Source organism: Mus pahari, chromosome X (assembly GCF_900095145.1).
Source record: "Mus pahari chromosome X, PAHARI_EIJ_v1.1, whole genome shotgun sequence".
Lineage (NCBI taxonomy): Eukaryota > Metazoa > Chordata > Mammalia > Rodentia > Muridae > Mus > Mus pahari.
In genome coordinates, this window is record NC_034613.1 from 82,656,659 (window position 1) to 82,674,039 (window position 17,381).

The window sequence follows — 17,381 nt, forward strand, 5'->3', positions numbered from 1 at the left end:
CCTCATCTTCTCCCTGCCCCCACTGCTTCTGCTTGGTATGTCTGGAGATGTACTGCTGAGGGTGGGGAAAAGAGGATGTAGCTAGCTTCCTGTTCAAAGGAGGGTGGGGCTGCCGCCTTCCTGCTTGTCTGCCCAACCCCCTCCCCCAGCTGTCATTCACCGGGCACTTAACTGCCTAAAGCGTTCAGCTCGGAATGACCCGAGGCTGAAGGAATATGCAGGCATATTAAAATGGGCATTTGCTCACTTTAGCTTCTCTTTTCAATGAGGATAGATGGACCCTCTGAAAGTACCTTTGGAAGCCAGCTAGTTTGACCCCCATATTTCAGGCCGAGAGACAAAGGGTCCAGAGAATACTCTAAGGTGTTTATGGCAGAGCTAGGATGAGTAGAATTCTAGGAGACCAGACTGGAACTCTCCATTTCCCCAAGATGTTATTCTAGAGGGTTTCAAACTGGCCAAGCTGCCTGGTGAGCTATAGCACCCTACGTGAGAGCTTAGATTACTTGGATAAAGTAAATGATAACTATCAAAATAACTTTAACTAAAAGAAATTGGGAAGAGCAAATAATAGTCAGTGTACTGGTAGCTTTGAAAACCCATACTGTAGTTTTATCTCTGAATTTGCACTAGATGCTTTTTTGTCCCCCTGAGAAATGTATGTAGCCCAAGCTAGTCTTGAACAGTCTGCTATAGTATGGTGCCGGGATATTACAGTTGTCTCCATAAAGCCTAACTAAACAAGTTGCTTTTCCCTCACTGAACCACCCATTTCTCCTTTTCATGAAGAGTTGCATCTCTGCCTTACTTTTGATGTTTGTTCTTCGACCCTTGGTTCTCAGAGAATCAAAGAAGGGGAGGTTGGGGTTTAAGGTCTGCTCATTTCCAGAAAATTTCCCTGGGAATGAGTAAGTGTGGAATGCTTATGAGGCAGAGAACTCAGGAAGACTCTTGACAGAGGCTTTACATTAGAGCATTTTGATCAATATGTTTTGGCTGCTGAGTTATCTGTACCTCCGACTGTCTGGTTCTTAATTAGATGGAAAGATGGTTGAATACTCTGGACAATAGCTCAAAGGTTTGGCACATTTTCTGATTAGACTTTCAAAACCTCCTTCTTCTGCTGCCTGTAGCACCTGTTCTGTCACATCTTATCTTCAAGGTCCCTGAATGAGGATTTCTGAGCCAGAAAACATCTTGGACATCTAGGTTACTGATCTTGTGCTCTGATGTCACCAGCATCTGTACCAGAGTATGTTTCTTTAAACTCAGGTAGTGAGTATCTCAGGGTATTTGTTGAAATACAGATTCCCAAGCTACTCCTCTGGAGAACATATTATAGTAATCTTGGGTTGGTGACTAGGAATCTGGGTTGTTGACTCATGTCAGAAATGGTGTTTGCAATCAGTTAAGGGCACCATCTCATTAGCACCAAACAACATGTTTGCTACACCGGCATTATTATGCTCACTTTATGAGATTTAAGAGCTTTTGGCTCATTGTTGGTAGAGGTAGATCTTGTATTGATGTTTTTAGGATATAAATCCATGTTCTCCCTGCTATTGAGATACTACTTTAGTTTGTGGCTGCTTCTTGGTAGGGAAGAATGGACATTATTGTCATCATACTTTATAAACAAGGATACTAAAAAATAGACTGATGTAGTGGCTATAGAAAGACTATGGCATCCTTGATCTTTGTGGATGTGGGTTATGTTCAATCTGGGAGAGTCTTTTCTAAACCACTTGCTCAGATGTCTTCTAGTTAACCTCTGCTTTCTGTGTTTCCCTCAATCAGATAGTTTCCAAGCCATTTTATCATCATGAGGTTTACAAACTCGGAAGGGCCTTGACATTATCTTGGTAGTTCTTACTTTCTGATGGCCAGTCCCCTTCTGACCCAAGAAGCCAGAATCTTTGTGGATCAGCAAAGGGCAAGGGACTCTTCCAAAAATTTATCTCAGGTGATTGATTGGATCGAGTCATTTTGAAGCCTAGATTATGATCTTTGTGATACCAGCTGTGAGAATTTGGGAGTCTTGGTAAGTTTTATTGAGTAGTAAGGGTTAGTAATAAAAGTATTTTTGCAGGAAAAAATAGTTAGGCAGAGTTCAGAACAAGGAAGGAAGACATGACAGCCTTTGAAGAGAATAAAACACCATAACTGCTCTGCTGTGTTCATGCAGCCTTTATGATTCTGTTTTTTTTTTTTTTTTGGGGGGGGAATTTCTCAACTCTCCTAAGAGAGAGAACATTAAAAAAATGCTATGCCAGGCTTTGTGGTGCATGCATGTAATCTCAGTATCAGGGGTGTGAAGGGCAGGAAAATTAGGAGTTAAAGGTCATCTTTAACTACTAGTAAACATCTACTTTCATACCGAAGTAGATAGAAGCCAACCTTAGCCTAGCCCTGGGATTGAAAGCAGTTCTTTTTGACAAGACCTGTAAGACTTCTCCTGGCCCCTGAATAGTTTACTGATCCTGGCTTTAGCAGTTTTAACACCCAGACACTTGGAATTCTCATGAGCAGTTGAAGGAACCGCACCTGGTGCCTGGATCAACTGCATTGTTCTTCAGAGACAAATGACATCGAAGGTTGATGTGTTGAGCTCCTAAGTAGAGGGAATAGAGCCCTCTTCTGGTGCCCTGGGCAGAGCCTGCATCTTCAGGCTGCCAAAAATGGTCTGTCTCCAGTCTACAAATAACTTCCTGTGAAACTTGCTGGCAGGAGCCTGGGTCAAGCAGGAAGCTGACTGGAGAGAGTGAAGCCCAGCTGGGTGTGGCTCCAAATAACAGTTTCTCACATTTGGATGCTTATTTTATTAATGATGGGCTTACTTCCTTTTCATTTCGGCACCTTCAAAGTTTTATGGGAATTGTTATTCTTGGCTACATAGGTATGGAATTCCTTTTATTCTTTATATCTTTGCTTCCATGTTGTTATGAAATATTATGTCTCCCTAGAATGGGTGGTAGTGGTTATCTCAGCATGAAATTTAGATCTATACCCTGTTGAAAACTAAACTTCCAAATAGTGTCAGTTTTGTGTTTATAATTGAAACCTACTGGTGCAGCCTCCTCCACATAGTATCTCCAGATTCAAAGTAGCATGTATAAAGGGTCTGCTAACTACATCTAAGATCTAGGATGGCATGAGGGCATATTAAATGTGCTATGGGATCAAGAGCTAGTTTTTAAAAACTAGATGTTATTTGTGGTGTTGGAGCACTGAGCCACTCTCATAGCCCAAGCACCCAGGTTTTAATCCCTGTTCTCACACTTCCTAGTAGCAGTGTGACCCTGGGACAGTGCCTCCCTTTCTCATACCTCAGTTTTCCTATCTGTGAACTGGTGAATTTGAGTCAAATGCTCACTGAGGTCCTTTCAGGTTTAAGGGTTTGGGAATTCACACTGCTTATCGTTTCTGGAGAATAGAATAAGAAATTCTGAAGGGAAAAGTCAAATAATTTTCTGGGAGATAACAAATGTTAAGGACATTGTAGGGCAACCTATGTGCCTGGAGGGAGATCCGAACTAGGGTTGGGCATTGTTTGGTTCTAGGGTATGTTTGACTGATGAGCTGCTTTTGACACTGAGACCATAATTAAACACACACACACACACACACACACACACACACACACACACACACACACACAAGTAGTTTCTTGCTGATAAGGTGGCTGTATCCTCATTGCTAAGAAGGTTTAGTACTTCAAACATGGTAACTGAAAGAGTAGCACTCAAGTCTCTAGTGTACTCTGTCAGTTGAAATGCTTCTTGGAATTTTTGGAGGGCAGGGCTGAGCCAAAACAAATGAAAGAGACTCTTGTCTCCTATGGCTTTTGGAGCAGCTGGAGTGTTTGGAAAACTAATGTTGAGTCATGAAGGTATGGGTGTGGGTCAGAATTGCTGTGGTTTTCTTCTGTAGAAACTACAGAGAACAGACACAGACATAGGAAAAGTTAAGCCCAGGCAGGTCTGGAAAGGTCTGGAAATAGGTCAAAAGAGAGGTAAGGGGATAATCATGCCAGGTGCTGTTTCCAAATCATTAGGGAGAAAGAAGGAGTTGTGGGAAAGTTGATGTGTGTATATATATGTTGGGGGCAAGAGGCCGGGTTCTCCACCTCCTGGGCTAGAAGATCAAGGCAGCTCTTACTTTCTTCTTGGGGAAAAGAAGTGCTTGAGGCTTTTCTGTTACCCTAAGGATCAAGATAGTCTAGACCCTGTGGCAGGTGAAATTGGTGATTAACCTTCTGCCTGAGGAAGAGATTGGAGTTCTGGGGCTGCCCTAGGAAGGCCTGTACTTCCTCTTGTTCCTCTGCTCCAATTAGAATTGTCTTCCTCCCATTATCAGTCCCCTTGAAAGCTCAGAAAGAAAGGCCACTCCCTCAGAATTCAGAAATGGCAGGTCGTTAGTAAGGTTGTTGAGGTCAGACCCAACTGGCCTTACACAGGTTCTGCCCCAGGGAGACAAGGGAATCCTATCCAAGCAGTGTTTCCCAGAGGTCGCCAGGCTTCTCAGACTACAGTGTGTGGGCTTTGGCAAAATAGTTACCAAGCCAGTGTCTGAAGAGAGCAGTGAAATTACCATGACGACAGAGGTGGGTGGAGTTATGGAAGGAGCTCCAAGAATGTCCAGAAGACCCGCCTCCACCAACTGCTAGCAGAGGAAATTTGGCTTAAGTGATTGAACTGAGACTGTGGGTGATGCGGCTGGCACCGAGTTGGCATACAATAAGTGTTCTGTCACCTGCACTTATGTACTTCAGTGTTTTCATTTATGAACTGACAAAAGTTATGTTCAGTTTTTCCAGCAAGTTAACTTGTGATTATTTCTTCTCCCCATCTCCCCCCTAGACAAAAAGATTTTATCGTTAAGAACATGTAACTGGTGGGGGTGAGTTATGGCTAGACTACTTTGCTGTGGAGTACTCCTGCTTACCTGCGTGATCCTGGCTCTAAGGAAAGGGAGGGCCTCTTTGAAGCCACTGGGTCATAGACCAAAGCACTCCAGCTACTGCTGCCAAGGCAGAGTCAGCATCTGGCCTGGTTATGTTTCAGGCTATCCAATTTGAGGTATAAGAGTGATCCTAGTTGAAGCCTTTGGATGGTGGACCACCAAGAGGAGTTAATTCTCAGAGAGGCTTCCTGTGGGAAGTATCTGTGTTCAGTTGTTCAGTAAGCATCAGTGGACTTATTATTGTTCTTGCTCTAGAGGTGGGAGGGCCAGCGTATGTGCGAGGATGACACACTCTTAAAATGCATACCCATTATTTTTGTTGTCATGTTCCTTAAACCCTTCTACATAGATAGAGTCTTTGACCTCAGTCTATGTCTGCATACTCAGACCCAGCTTAGGCAAGGACTTAGCTGTGTAAACAGTTCCCTCTGCTGCGAATTATGCTTTAAATTGCTAGTTTACTCAGATCAGCTTCTTTCTTCCCTGCCAGGGAAAGTTTTGCTGAATTTGGAAGCTTCAATTTCAGGGTTTAAAAAGAAATTTCTGTGTGTACTTATGTATGCACTTACCATAGAATACAGAGGTCAGAGGACATCTTATGATAGTTGGTTCTTTCCTCCCAACATTCAGATTTAGGGTTTGAACTCAGGCCGTAACGCTTAGTGGTGGGGACCCACTGGCCACCTTCTTTTTTCAACCTTTCCAAAGAAGACTTCTTTTTCCTTTCTCTCTCCCTGTCTCTGTCTCAGTCTCTCTCTGTGACTCTCTGTCTCTCTCTCCCTCCCTTCCTCCCTCCCTCCCTCCCTCCCTCGCTCCCTCCTTCCCTCTTTCCTTCCCTGCTCTTCCCTCCTTCCAATGAAAAAGTGAGGTCAATTCCAAAAGGAGGAAAGTAGTACCTAGTAGGACCTCATGTGACATGAGTCTGGGCTATAGCTTGTTTTGTGTAATTTTCACCCCAGATTATCAAAGAACAAACCAACCTTTAATCAGTACTGACTCCTACTATTCCCATCAATTTTTAGGATCCATTTATTTTACTTAAATCCCCTTGGTTTTTTTTTTTTTTTCTATTTTGAGTACCTTTCCCAAAATCAATCCTGTCCTTAGAGGTCTATGGAAAAACCACCTTAATATGATTCTTAATTTGCACAAAAGGTTTTTTCTGTTCTGCTTTTCAGGGACTTCCCTGTGTATTACCACTACAGTTCTTTGGTAATTCAGTAATTGCCTCAAGGTCAGAATGATTCTACAGTTCTCCTACACTCATCATTCTTTAAACAATGTGCTCCATCTGTATTAGGTGAATTGAAATACATTTCTAGAAAGTTCCTTAACCAGACATTTTTCTATCCATGAATAGCATTTGAAACAGGAAAGACTATGAATGTGGGTACAGTTGGCTCTTGACCAGCTGTGGGTTGAAAATATTTGGGGGAAAAATTGCATCTATACTGAACATGTGCAGACTTTGTCTTATTATTCCGCAAACGAAAAAGAACAGTGACTTATTTTTATAACATTACATTGTATTAAAACATTTGTTTATGTTGTGAGCAACTGAACCCTTACATATGCTAAGCCATGACTGTACCACGAAGCTACATTCCAAGCCCTTTTTTTGGTATTAGAAATTATTTAGACATGATTTAGATAACACATGATGGAGGTTATATGTAAATATTATGACATTTTTAAGGGACTTGAACATTTGTGGAATTTTGTGCCCATGGGGGTCCTGGAAGCAGACCTTTATAGATACAAAGGGATGGCAGCATTTGTTTTCACTGAGTTCCAATTAAAGATTTAGCTTTTTAATCATAAATATAAGCAAAAATTTGTAGTAGCAGCAGCACCTATGATATTGTCATCAGTGGAAGTCTGAGATACTTAGTTATTATAGATCTCTCAAATATCATTTATACTAAATTAAAATTACAGTAGTGTAGTGGCTATGTTGTATACAGAAGAAATATCACTTTCCTCCCTCAGGGACTATTGACAATGCTTATTGGAGGAGTGTTGTCACTTTTTAAAGTGACATTGCCACGGATAAGTTGTCCTTGCTGTGTTGACAAACTTCCCATCTATGCTTGGGCAAGGAAATCAAATTAAACTCAGTGGAGCAGACAGAAAGAAGAAGACATAGAAACAAGGAGAAAGACACATTGTAAAGAGTTCCAATGGAAGATAGAGGGGATGCAGGCTGTGTAAGATGACTAAAATTCATTATATAAATGTATGGATCTGTTGCAAAATCGAAAGATTTTAAAAAAGAAACCACAGTAATAATTATTAAGAGCCAATATTAGGTGATTAACTTGATATAGTATATACGTACACATTATTAAATGTGACATCTATTCCAAAATAAACGGTCTTGTTTTATTTTATGATGTAAAAATATTCTGACAAGTGTTCCATTGACTTTGTGAGATTGGCAAGAATGGTACCTCCCATAAAAAGGTGAAAGAGTAAAATGGCTTCTTCTCCCTCTGTATGTACTATCTTCAGGCTGCCTTTGTCTCCATCCCTGTACCATAACTGCTCAGTCACTGAACTACATCCTCTCCATAGCCATCTACTTTATAGCTCTTACTTGATGGCTATTCTTGTACCCAGCATTTTCCTTATGTCTACTTAGCCTTGTGTTCAAGACACGTAATTCTAAATTAGAAATAAATATTGATATGAGAATAAACCAATGTATTAGAAAGACCACCGTCCTCATTTCACACTCTATTATTAGGTTTTTTTGGTTTGGGATTCTTTGGTGGGTGTGTGAGAGAGGGGGGTATACATATGGAGGTCAAAGGACAAAAAAGAAGCTGGTTCTCTTCCTCCACCATGTGTGTCTTGAGGATTCAACTCAGATGATCAGGCTTAGTAGAAAGCACCATCTTGATAGCCCCAAAGCATGAAATTTTATATGTCCGTATTACAAGCCATCTTTTGGCTATGTTGTTGAGAAAAACAGCAAGTAATATAAAATTTATCCTTGATTTTTTTTTTTAATGAAAGCCTTCCATATTCTGTAAGAGAAAATTAACATTGGTTTAAATAGTAAGATCTACACATAGACCTGTATTCAAATTCCCACATACTAGCATTATGATTATGTATCTGTGATATAATATACATTATATCTATTTTCTCACCCTCAAAGTAGAAACAATCACAGAGTGACCTTTGGTGTTAAGAGGGGTAGTACATAGGAAGTACATTGTGACTTGTATATCTAGATACATGAAAGCTGTTGTTTTTACCAAAAAAAACCTCCTTCATAATAAAATCTCAATTACCATTGATGTACATCAGGGAATCTACTTCTAAGGTTGTGACTACATTGTCTAGTACCAATAAAGTCCTACGTGGTTATCTGTTATACTTTTTTACTTTACAAAAGCTTCTAAGGATTTATTTAATTCAACTTCCTTTCATGTAGCAGTATTTTGAGAAAGTGCGACCTTCTGTCTCTCCATATCAGTGACCCCACATGTCTGCAGTTCAAGAGTTCTTTCCATTCCCTTGGAAATGTGGTTGGGCACTTAAAAACTTTTATCTTCTGGCCAAATATATGTTGGTGAATGATCTAATAGCTTGTGGTTTTAAATACTCATATGATATATCAGGAATTGTGTGAAGCACCAAGACTACCAAAGACGGCAGAAAAGAACATCATCTTTGCTTTCTGGCTTGTATCTCCTGAGTAGCAATAGAGTCTGTGAGGTTGCTTTGGGCTAAACTTTTGTCTCAATCTGTAGACAGCATAACTCCAACTTGCTACTAGTGTGTATCTGGGATGTTGCCCAGAGGGATGGGAAGAGACAATTGAGACCCTTGAGGAAAATGGTGGGCTGGGATGTGCTAAAATTTAGTGACTAAACTTTTTTCCTCTATGATTATATAAAAGCTTTGATTTGGTTGTCACTGGGTGGGTGTCTCACTGGGTGTCTCGTTGTTCTTCTCTAATGAACTATTGCCACTTGATATTTTTCTATTTCATTTAAAAATAGAATGTTATTATTTTTTACTTAAATTATTTTTGGATTAAAATATAATTATATCATTTCACCCCTCCCTTTTCCTTCCTGCCTGGTAGTTCGTCAGTATGTGTCTGGCTGCCTTTGTCCTTCCATTAACTTGGTTTTGACAGCAGCTTTATATTGGACATATTCACCTCTACTGATGCCCCCTTTCTCTCCTGCATGAGACACAAATATAGAAAGTGTTAGCAGAGCAAGGCAGTGTGTAGAACCACCAACTTCATTATTGGAATGATCCTTAGACATTGCTTTGATTAGTTGTTCCCGCAACTCAACCCGTGTCTGTCTGCCCTTGTGTTGATGAGGGAAACTAAGGCCCAAGAAAAGGATAAACGATACTCAGGTTGGTAACTTGAGCCCATTATAGTGGTGTTAACCTTGAACCCAATTTTCTTAAAATTATTTATGTTCTTATACAATTTCAAATATATATGTATGTATAGATATAGTATATACATGTGCACACAACACACTTTGATCATATTCTTCATGATGTCCTTTCTTATCCTCTTTACCTTCAATAGTTTTTTTTTACATCCTCCACTGTATTTAATTAGGGTTGTTTTCATGAGCATGTGTGGGAGATTACTTACAAGGACAACTTACCAGTGGCTACACAAAAATGACCCCTCGCCTGCAACAATTAATTGGCTTTTGCTCCTTAGGACAGGATGAAGTGTCATTAGCCCCTGCCCTGTCTGTGTTGATGTGCCCCATATTGTGCAGATCTTGTGGAAATACCCACCGTTGCTGTGAGTTCATGGTTGACATAAGCAGAAGACTGTTGACAGCACTCCTCTCTGTCCTCCAGCACTTACTTTCTACTCTATCTTCTATAGTTTTCTCTGGACCTTGGGTAGGAGTGGGTACATGAAGATTCCTTGTTTAGGACTCAACAATCACTTATTCTCAGAACTTTGACCGGTTATGAGTCTGAATTAGCTGAAAGCCATTGCAAGAACACATTTTTTAAGCTTCAGAGCAAAACTAATCTGTGGATATAAATACATACTAAGAGGGCAATTTGACTGCATTTCTATTGAGTCAAACAACAGTAGTCCCACGAGGGCATATGACCTCCCAAGCCATGGGCTTTTGAGCAGGTATACAGTACTGGGCATCAATTCCCTCCCGTGGAGTTGACCTCAAATTCAATCAGAAATGGTTAGTTACTCTCATTACCATCATGCCTTAATTGCAGTGGTTCTCAACCTTCCGAATGCTACAACCTTTTAATACAGTTTTTCATAGCGTGACCCCTAGCCATAAAATTATTTCCTATTTGGTAACTGTAATTTTTCTACTGTTATGGATTGTAATGTAATATCTGTGTTTTTCAATGGTCTTAGAAAACCTCTATGAAAGGGTAATTCAATTCCCCTAAAGGGGTCATGACCCACAGGTTGAGGACCTGTGCTCTGTTATATCAGGAGTACATTTTGCTTAGAAGGTTGGTGTAGCTTGGAAAATTTATAGTGGAGAATCCAGTGTTCTTTATTTTACCTTACTTCTGCAGAGATCTATTCGTGCCATAGATAAGCCAAGCTATAGATCTGGGGTAAGAAGAGAATGCTGTGGGATGGAACTGGCTGTTGTTAAAGGGTGAATACCTTTTGGAAGAAATATAGTCAATACTTCCTATTTGTAGTAGGATGGTTTACATTCTTTGCCTCTTGGTAGGACATTATCCATGGCTGTGTTTTAATCTTCAGTAATCTGGGTGGGAATATAGTTAAGTTATGACTTAGGTCAGTATTTTACCATTCTTCACATCAATTTCTTATTTACCCACTTTAGTGTTTGGGTTTCTTCCAAGTTGAATGTAGACATTTTCCCCAAATCTACTGAGCACGAAGCCAAATAACTAATCTGCTTCCTTTTATCTCATCCTAGATCAGTGTGCGTGTAACCACCATGGATGCAGAGCTGGAGTTTGCCATTCAGCCCAACACCACTGGCAAGCAGCTGTTTGACCAGGTAAAGGAGGGCCTTGTTCCTTAACTATTTCTTCTGTTAATAGGTCTCGTCACAATGCAGGCCACTCATTCCTTCTATGCTTTGGAAAAGGTCTCTTTTCTACTTGCCTCTCTGAGGATGGTGAAAACAAAGGCTGACTGCAGACTTAATTAAAAGGGAGGCAAAGTTTAAATGTTGGCAACCTGAAATCTCAATCTTATTGCCCTAACACATCCTATCCTTGATCTTGAACAAGGGAGAAAAGAGACAGGGAGCATGATTATATGCTAGATTTTCTGAAAATATCAATACATGGAGCCTTGAACTGTAAAAGATGTTTGTTTGTTTGTTTGTTTATCTATGTATACACAAGTCTCTTTAAAACAGTCCAGGCTGTCCTTGAACTTACTGTGCATCTGAGGCTGATTTCTAACTCACAATTTTCATTCTTCTGCCTCCCAAGTGCTAGGATTCTAGGTGTGTGCTTCCAGACTTGTAAGTTGTCCTTTCACTTCCATGTGCAGACTGTGCGTGACATGAGCATCAACGCAGATATACAAAGGAGGGCAATTAATGCTTGCCATATAGATCTTTTGTTTTTATAAAAATGTAATGTTATTTATATCTTAACCATTATCCAAATACTGGTTACTGTGACATATATGGTTGCATAAAATTCCAGACCAGAACTGGGCAAGACAATAAAAAAAAACCCAAACCCAAATAGCTTAGAAGGCAATATTATGTACATGCATGTGGTAGGCTAGTAAATGATGGCTTCCTTTCAAATACCATGATGCTTTTTGTCTCATGAACGAGAATAGGGAGATAAGCTCCATCATCTTATTTTGGATTTAGTTGGAAGTTATTCCTCTTGAGTTTGTTTGGTGTTTTTGTTTTGAATAGGCAATCACTGTAATTTGTAAGGTAATCACTGATGGTTAATTTGTGAAAATACAAGTTAGTCTGAGGAATTTTTAAACACAAAAATAATGTGTTGACATTCCCATAGCTCACAAGTGATTACAGTACTAGTCTGCAATGACTGAATGCATTTTGATTATATTAAGGTTTTTGCATTCCTTTTTTATATTGGAGAGCTTTTAAAGGGACAGACTGATGAAGTAACTGAATACTGGATAGAAAATCAGAAATTCTGGTCTCTAGAGCTGGTTTTGCCAGCTAATTTTTTGTTGTTTCATGCAAACACTTCCCCCCTTTCCCTTCTTTGGGCTTCAGTTTTCCTATCTCTAAATGGCTTCTCAAATTAGGTGATCTCTCAAAAATTTATCCCTGACACCCTTTTCTGAACAGTTTCTTCTCCTTCTTCTGTATTTCCATTGGTTAGAGTTCAGACAACCCCCCCCCCTTTTTTTTTTTTTTTGTAAAAGAAGGAAAATGCTTCACTTGAATTGGATGAAGACAGGCAGCTGGTAAAGAATATCTCTTCTGGATTGGCTGCTAACAGCCTATGAGACAAACAGGATACATCTGCTATACCACATAAGTCCCTGGGTCCCTTGATTTCAGGAAGAGGTGCAGAAGGGAGCGTTATCAGTCATGGTGGATCTTACTCTGGCCTCTTCTTAGACTCCTTCCAGAGTTCTCATTCTGCTTACTCCTCCCCAAACCAAATGATCAGTATACTCTTCCATCCCTGCTCTTGGTGCTGAGGCTTTCTTCTTTTGTCTTGGAGGGGGATGGCTGCTGAAGGCAAAGAAGCCAGGACTTAGAGCCTGGGGCAATAAAAAAAAATCTGTGGACAAAGTTTTATTAGCTTAAAAAAGCCTCAACTCAGTAATTCGTTGTTGGTGTTTGGTTCACTTTATGTCCTGTACATGTAGTTCTATGGGAGGCCTCTCTGGCTGTGTGCCCTGTGCAGATTGGAATGGTAAATTTGTGTGTGCTATATAATTCTGGCTGACCTGGTATTTATTATATAGTCCATGCTGCCTAGAATTTGGGACAGTCTTCTTGTCTTAGCCTGCTGATTCCTGGAATTACAAACATGTGCTAGGTCCCTGGCTGGTATGCTGCTCTTAAGGCTATCGCCTCCCAGAGGACTCAAGAGACTTTAATCTTTCATAATCATCAAAGAAAGGACTGAGAGAGAAAACCAGATAATTTCTCATTTGTATAAACAATGTCTTAGGAAGTATATTTATTGAGCACCTACTATAGACTAAGCCTGGCTATGTGCTTTAGATGCAATTTCATTCAGGTTAGAGTGAGTCTGTAGTTGGGTGTGATAGCCTGTAATCTCTGAAGATAGAAGCTGCAGGATCAGGAGTTCAAGGTCATTCCCAAGAGCATAGTGAGCTTTAATTGAGGCTACTCTGAGCAAGCAACATGAAATCCTGTCTCAACAGACATAGATACAAATGAAAAAGTGACCTTGAGTTCTGTTGTACAACATGGTGTCGCTTGTTGCTAACAGTACCTTGTATTCTTTTAAACTGGTGAGTTGGGTTTGAAGTGATAGCTGGATTCTTTAATCATCACAGCAATTCTGTCCTTAAGAGGACAAAGAACATACCTTGGTAGGTCAGATCACCAGCAAGTTGTGATAATGGAGTTTTCAATACAGGTCTGAACAAACATATTCTTTTCTCACTGCACTGCACTTTGTGGGACGAATGAGGGTGTCTCCTAGATGTGTCTTAGGTTGCTGAGAGGTTGCCGTAGAACAGAGAATACAGTCATCCTCTGTGAGGGCTGAAGGGTCTGAACTGTTACATTGTAGGTAAAAACCATTGGAGAAAAGATTTGAACTTGATGAAATATGCTTCCTCTTTTTTTTTTTTTTTACTTCCTTTCTTGGCACCCAGTGATAAATAACATGCAACAATGGGAAACCATAGCTTGAGGAGACGCAGAGCCTGGTGGGAAATGGAAATGGGGCCCACAATTGCTACCCCTTACTTCTGTTTCTTTCTGTGAGTGTGTTCCTTGACAGGAAAGAGGGAGAACACATTTTGCTGCAGGCATGCTGTACTTGGCTTGCTTTAATCTCTTAAAGCAAGATTTGTCAAATCATTTCATCCAGAATTATATACGTGCCACTAGGTGGCAGAGCTACCACTATGAATAACATCATTTTTTTGAGAGAATAGTATGATTACAACATCTCTCCCTTCCTTTTCCTCTCCACCTCCTCTCCTATATCCCTCCTCACTCTCCTTCAGATTCAAGGTCTCTTTTCCTACAAATTGCTATTGCATGGATATATGCACACGAATATAGAGATCATGTCTGGCTTCTTAGCGGTCATGGGAGTTCAGTTGAGGGATCCATAAAAATCACAAAGCTTTTCTGACTTCAGTGAAGTACTTATTACTGGCAGATTTTGCATTAGGACTTTTAAATTCTGATTTTATTTTGTAGCGTGATTAACACTTATTATGACACTCATATTTTGTGAGGAGAAAAGTTCTGGTTAAGCTCACACAGCTATTGGGAGTGTTATAACTCGACCTTGAATCTTGATAGATTCTACTTTCCCAGTGCCTTCTGTCAACTATGCCCTGTGTGAACTTCCTTTGCCTAGCCTACTCCCCAAGCAGAAACTGGGCAGAGTGCTGTCTGTTTTGTGAAGAAGATGCTCACTGTGGTACAGGCTATGTGGAGCATAAGAAGCAGATGTTGTGGTAGCATCTTACAGATTTTTCCAGTTAACCATCAATTTGCTTTTAGGTGAGTGATAATGGAGCTGCTGCCAGCCTGTGATGGAATCTCAGCATACTTCAGATGTTTGGGCATTGATGCAATGCAGTTTTGCACGTAATTTCTCATGCAGATTTTTTCTTACGACTCTGGCCTTACTTATGATGCAGCTCTGGGCCTTTGAGATGGTTCATGATGTTGCTAACTTGTTACACAAATAGGTGCAGGTAATATACAAGGAAGGCAGCACTGATTCTTTGTTTGTTTGTTTTTTGAGACAGGGTTTTTCTGTATAGCTCTGGCTGTCCTGGAACTCACTCTGGAAACCAGGCTGGCCTCGAACTCAGAAATCTGCCTGCCTCTGCCTCCTGAGTGCTGGGATTAAAGGCGTGTGCCACCACGGCCGGCGGCAGCACTGATTCTTTTTTTTTCTTAATTAGATATTTTCTTTATTTACATTTCAGATGCTATACCGAAAGTTCCCTATACCCTACCCCGCCCCTACCCTGCTCCCCTACCCACCCACTCCCACTTCTTGGCCCTGGCATTCCCCTGTGCTGGGTCATATAAAGTTTGCAAGACCAAGGGGCCTCTCTTCCCAGTGATGGCTGACTAGGCCATCTTCTGCTGCATATACAGCTAGAGACACGAGCTCAGGGGGTACTGGTTAGTTCATATTGTTGTTCCACCTACAGGGTTGCATCTCCCTTCAGCTCCTTGGGTACTTTCTCTAGCTCCTCCATTGGGGGCCCTGTGTTCCATCCAATAGCTGACTTTGAGCATCCACTTCTGTATTTGCCAGGCACTGGCATAGCCTCACAAGAGACCACTACATTAGGGTTACTTCAGCAAAATCTTGCTGGCTTGTGCAATAGTGTCTGGGTTTGGTGGCTGATGATGGGATGGATCCCCGGGTGGGGTAGTCTCTGGATAGTCCATCCTTTCATCTTAGCTCCAAACTTTTTCTCTGTAACTCCTTTCATGGGTATTTTGTTCCCTATTCTAAGGAGGAATGAAGTAGCACTGATTCTTGAATTGACTTCTGCAAGTTATAAAAATGAAAGCGGTAAATGAGGGTCTGTGTTATACCCCAAAGCTCCTAAAAGTTAGCAATGATTTTTTTAAAAGGCAAATCTCTTCCTTTCATTGGATTTTAGTTTTCTTTGTAGTTTTTTTATTACCATGTGTTAAATATATATAATAATAATTTGTTTTCTTTCTTTCTTTTTTGTTGTTAGTTTTTGAGACAGGATTTTTCTGTATAATATTTGCCCTCACTAGAACTCACTCTGTAGACCAGGCTAGCCTCAGATTCACCTTTCTTTCCCTCCTAAGTGCTGGAATTAGAGGTGAGCACTACATGCCTTGCTTAGTATATAACATTTTAAATAAATGAACTTAGTGAATTTTGATATATTCATCCCTCCCTTCTTCCCATAGTCCCAATTCCCACTCCTGCTGATCTCCTTTCAATTTCAACTAGTCCCTTTTCTACTTTCATGTCTACCCCTCCCACAAAACCCAGTGAGTTTCCTTACGCTCAGTCACAGAAGTATGATTACCATCCCGTAATTACCTGCCTGTAGATCTTCAGGGATGGGTGTGACTTCACATGCCATTTCTGTGATAAGATGTTAACTCAGATCTTATGCAGGTCTCATGTGTGTAATCACAGGTGCTGGGAGCTCATGACTGCAATGAAGCAATGACCATCCTGGATGGCAGCATTTCATAGCTCTCCTCCACACCTTCCAGCTCTTATTGTCTTTCTGCCCTCTCTTTTTGATTGTTCTTGGTGCCTTGGAGGAGATGATATAGATGTTTCAATTAAGGCTGAACAGCCAACAGTCACTTATTCTTGGCACTTTGGCCAGTTAAAAGTCCAGTTACTGCCGAGCACAGCATAAAGAAGCTCCTCTGACCAAAGCTGAGAGAAGTATTTATATGTGGGGATGTACACTTCATTTGAAGGCAACTTGATAGGCACATCACTGGACTTCAGTTTAATAGCCTGTGTTGTGTTAGCCCTGTTTTCTCTCCAAAGTCTACTAGGGATAGTAGAGTGTAGTACAGAACAGAATTCACAGCCTCTAGAATTATTTTTTTATCCAAAATGTGTTTATTGGGATAATTTCCCAGTTATCTTGATTCATGATGCTTTTAGTGCACCTCAGTTCTACCATACTCCCAGACCTCTTGGGTGTAGCCAATGACTTTGTTCTTCTGCTTAAGGGTTTCTTAAGGTCAGCTTTGAGGAATACTAGTTTAGCTCTTATAAGAAGGATTTCTAGTACCAAATGAAACACATTTTTCCCCCTCAGGGAGGGAGCCATTTCTCAGCTTTATAAGGAATCTACTCGCTGGAGCCACAGAGGTTTATTCCTAGAACAAAGAGCTAGCTACTTTTCTTTAACTTGGAAAGCAAGGTCTTTCCTCTCTTCAGTCCAGCGCCACCTGAAATAGACTTCTTGGTGACTATAAACATTGGAAGTGAGTAATTTCTTGTGCTGTTTCTTTGTTCTTAGAATTGGAAACGGGGCCAAGTGTTGCCTGAACAAATGGCTCCCATCACTGCATAGACCTTAATTGGAGATTTCTTTGTAGCCTGTAGTGACAGGCCTTCTCTTTAGTCCTTTATTCTTTTTCAGTATCAGTTCTGACTTCAGACTGCATTTCCTTCCTCCCGTATCTGCACTTTGAAACTTCAGCATAGGCTGAGAGACTGTTCATCTCTCCAAGCTCAAGAGCTTAAGGAAG

General features: G+C 40.6%; 1 protein-coding gene across 1 annotated transcript in view; it reads left to right on the forward strand.

Moving 5' to 3' along the window:
- Positions 1–17,381, forward strand: part of Msn (moesin) — a 73,304-nt gene that overhangs the window by 35,213 nt on the left and 20,710 nt on the right. The window contains exon 2 of the mRNA XM_021187425.2: positions 10,899–10,982. Coding sequence (XP_021043084.1) covers positions 10,899–10,982 — 84 coding nt within the window. The remainder of the gene's footprint in view (positions 1–10,898; positions 10,983–17,381) is intronic.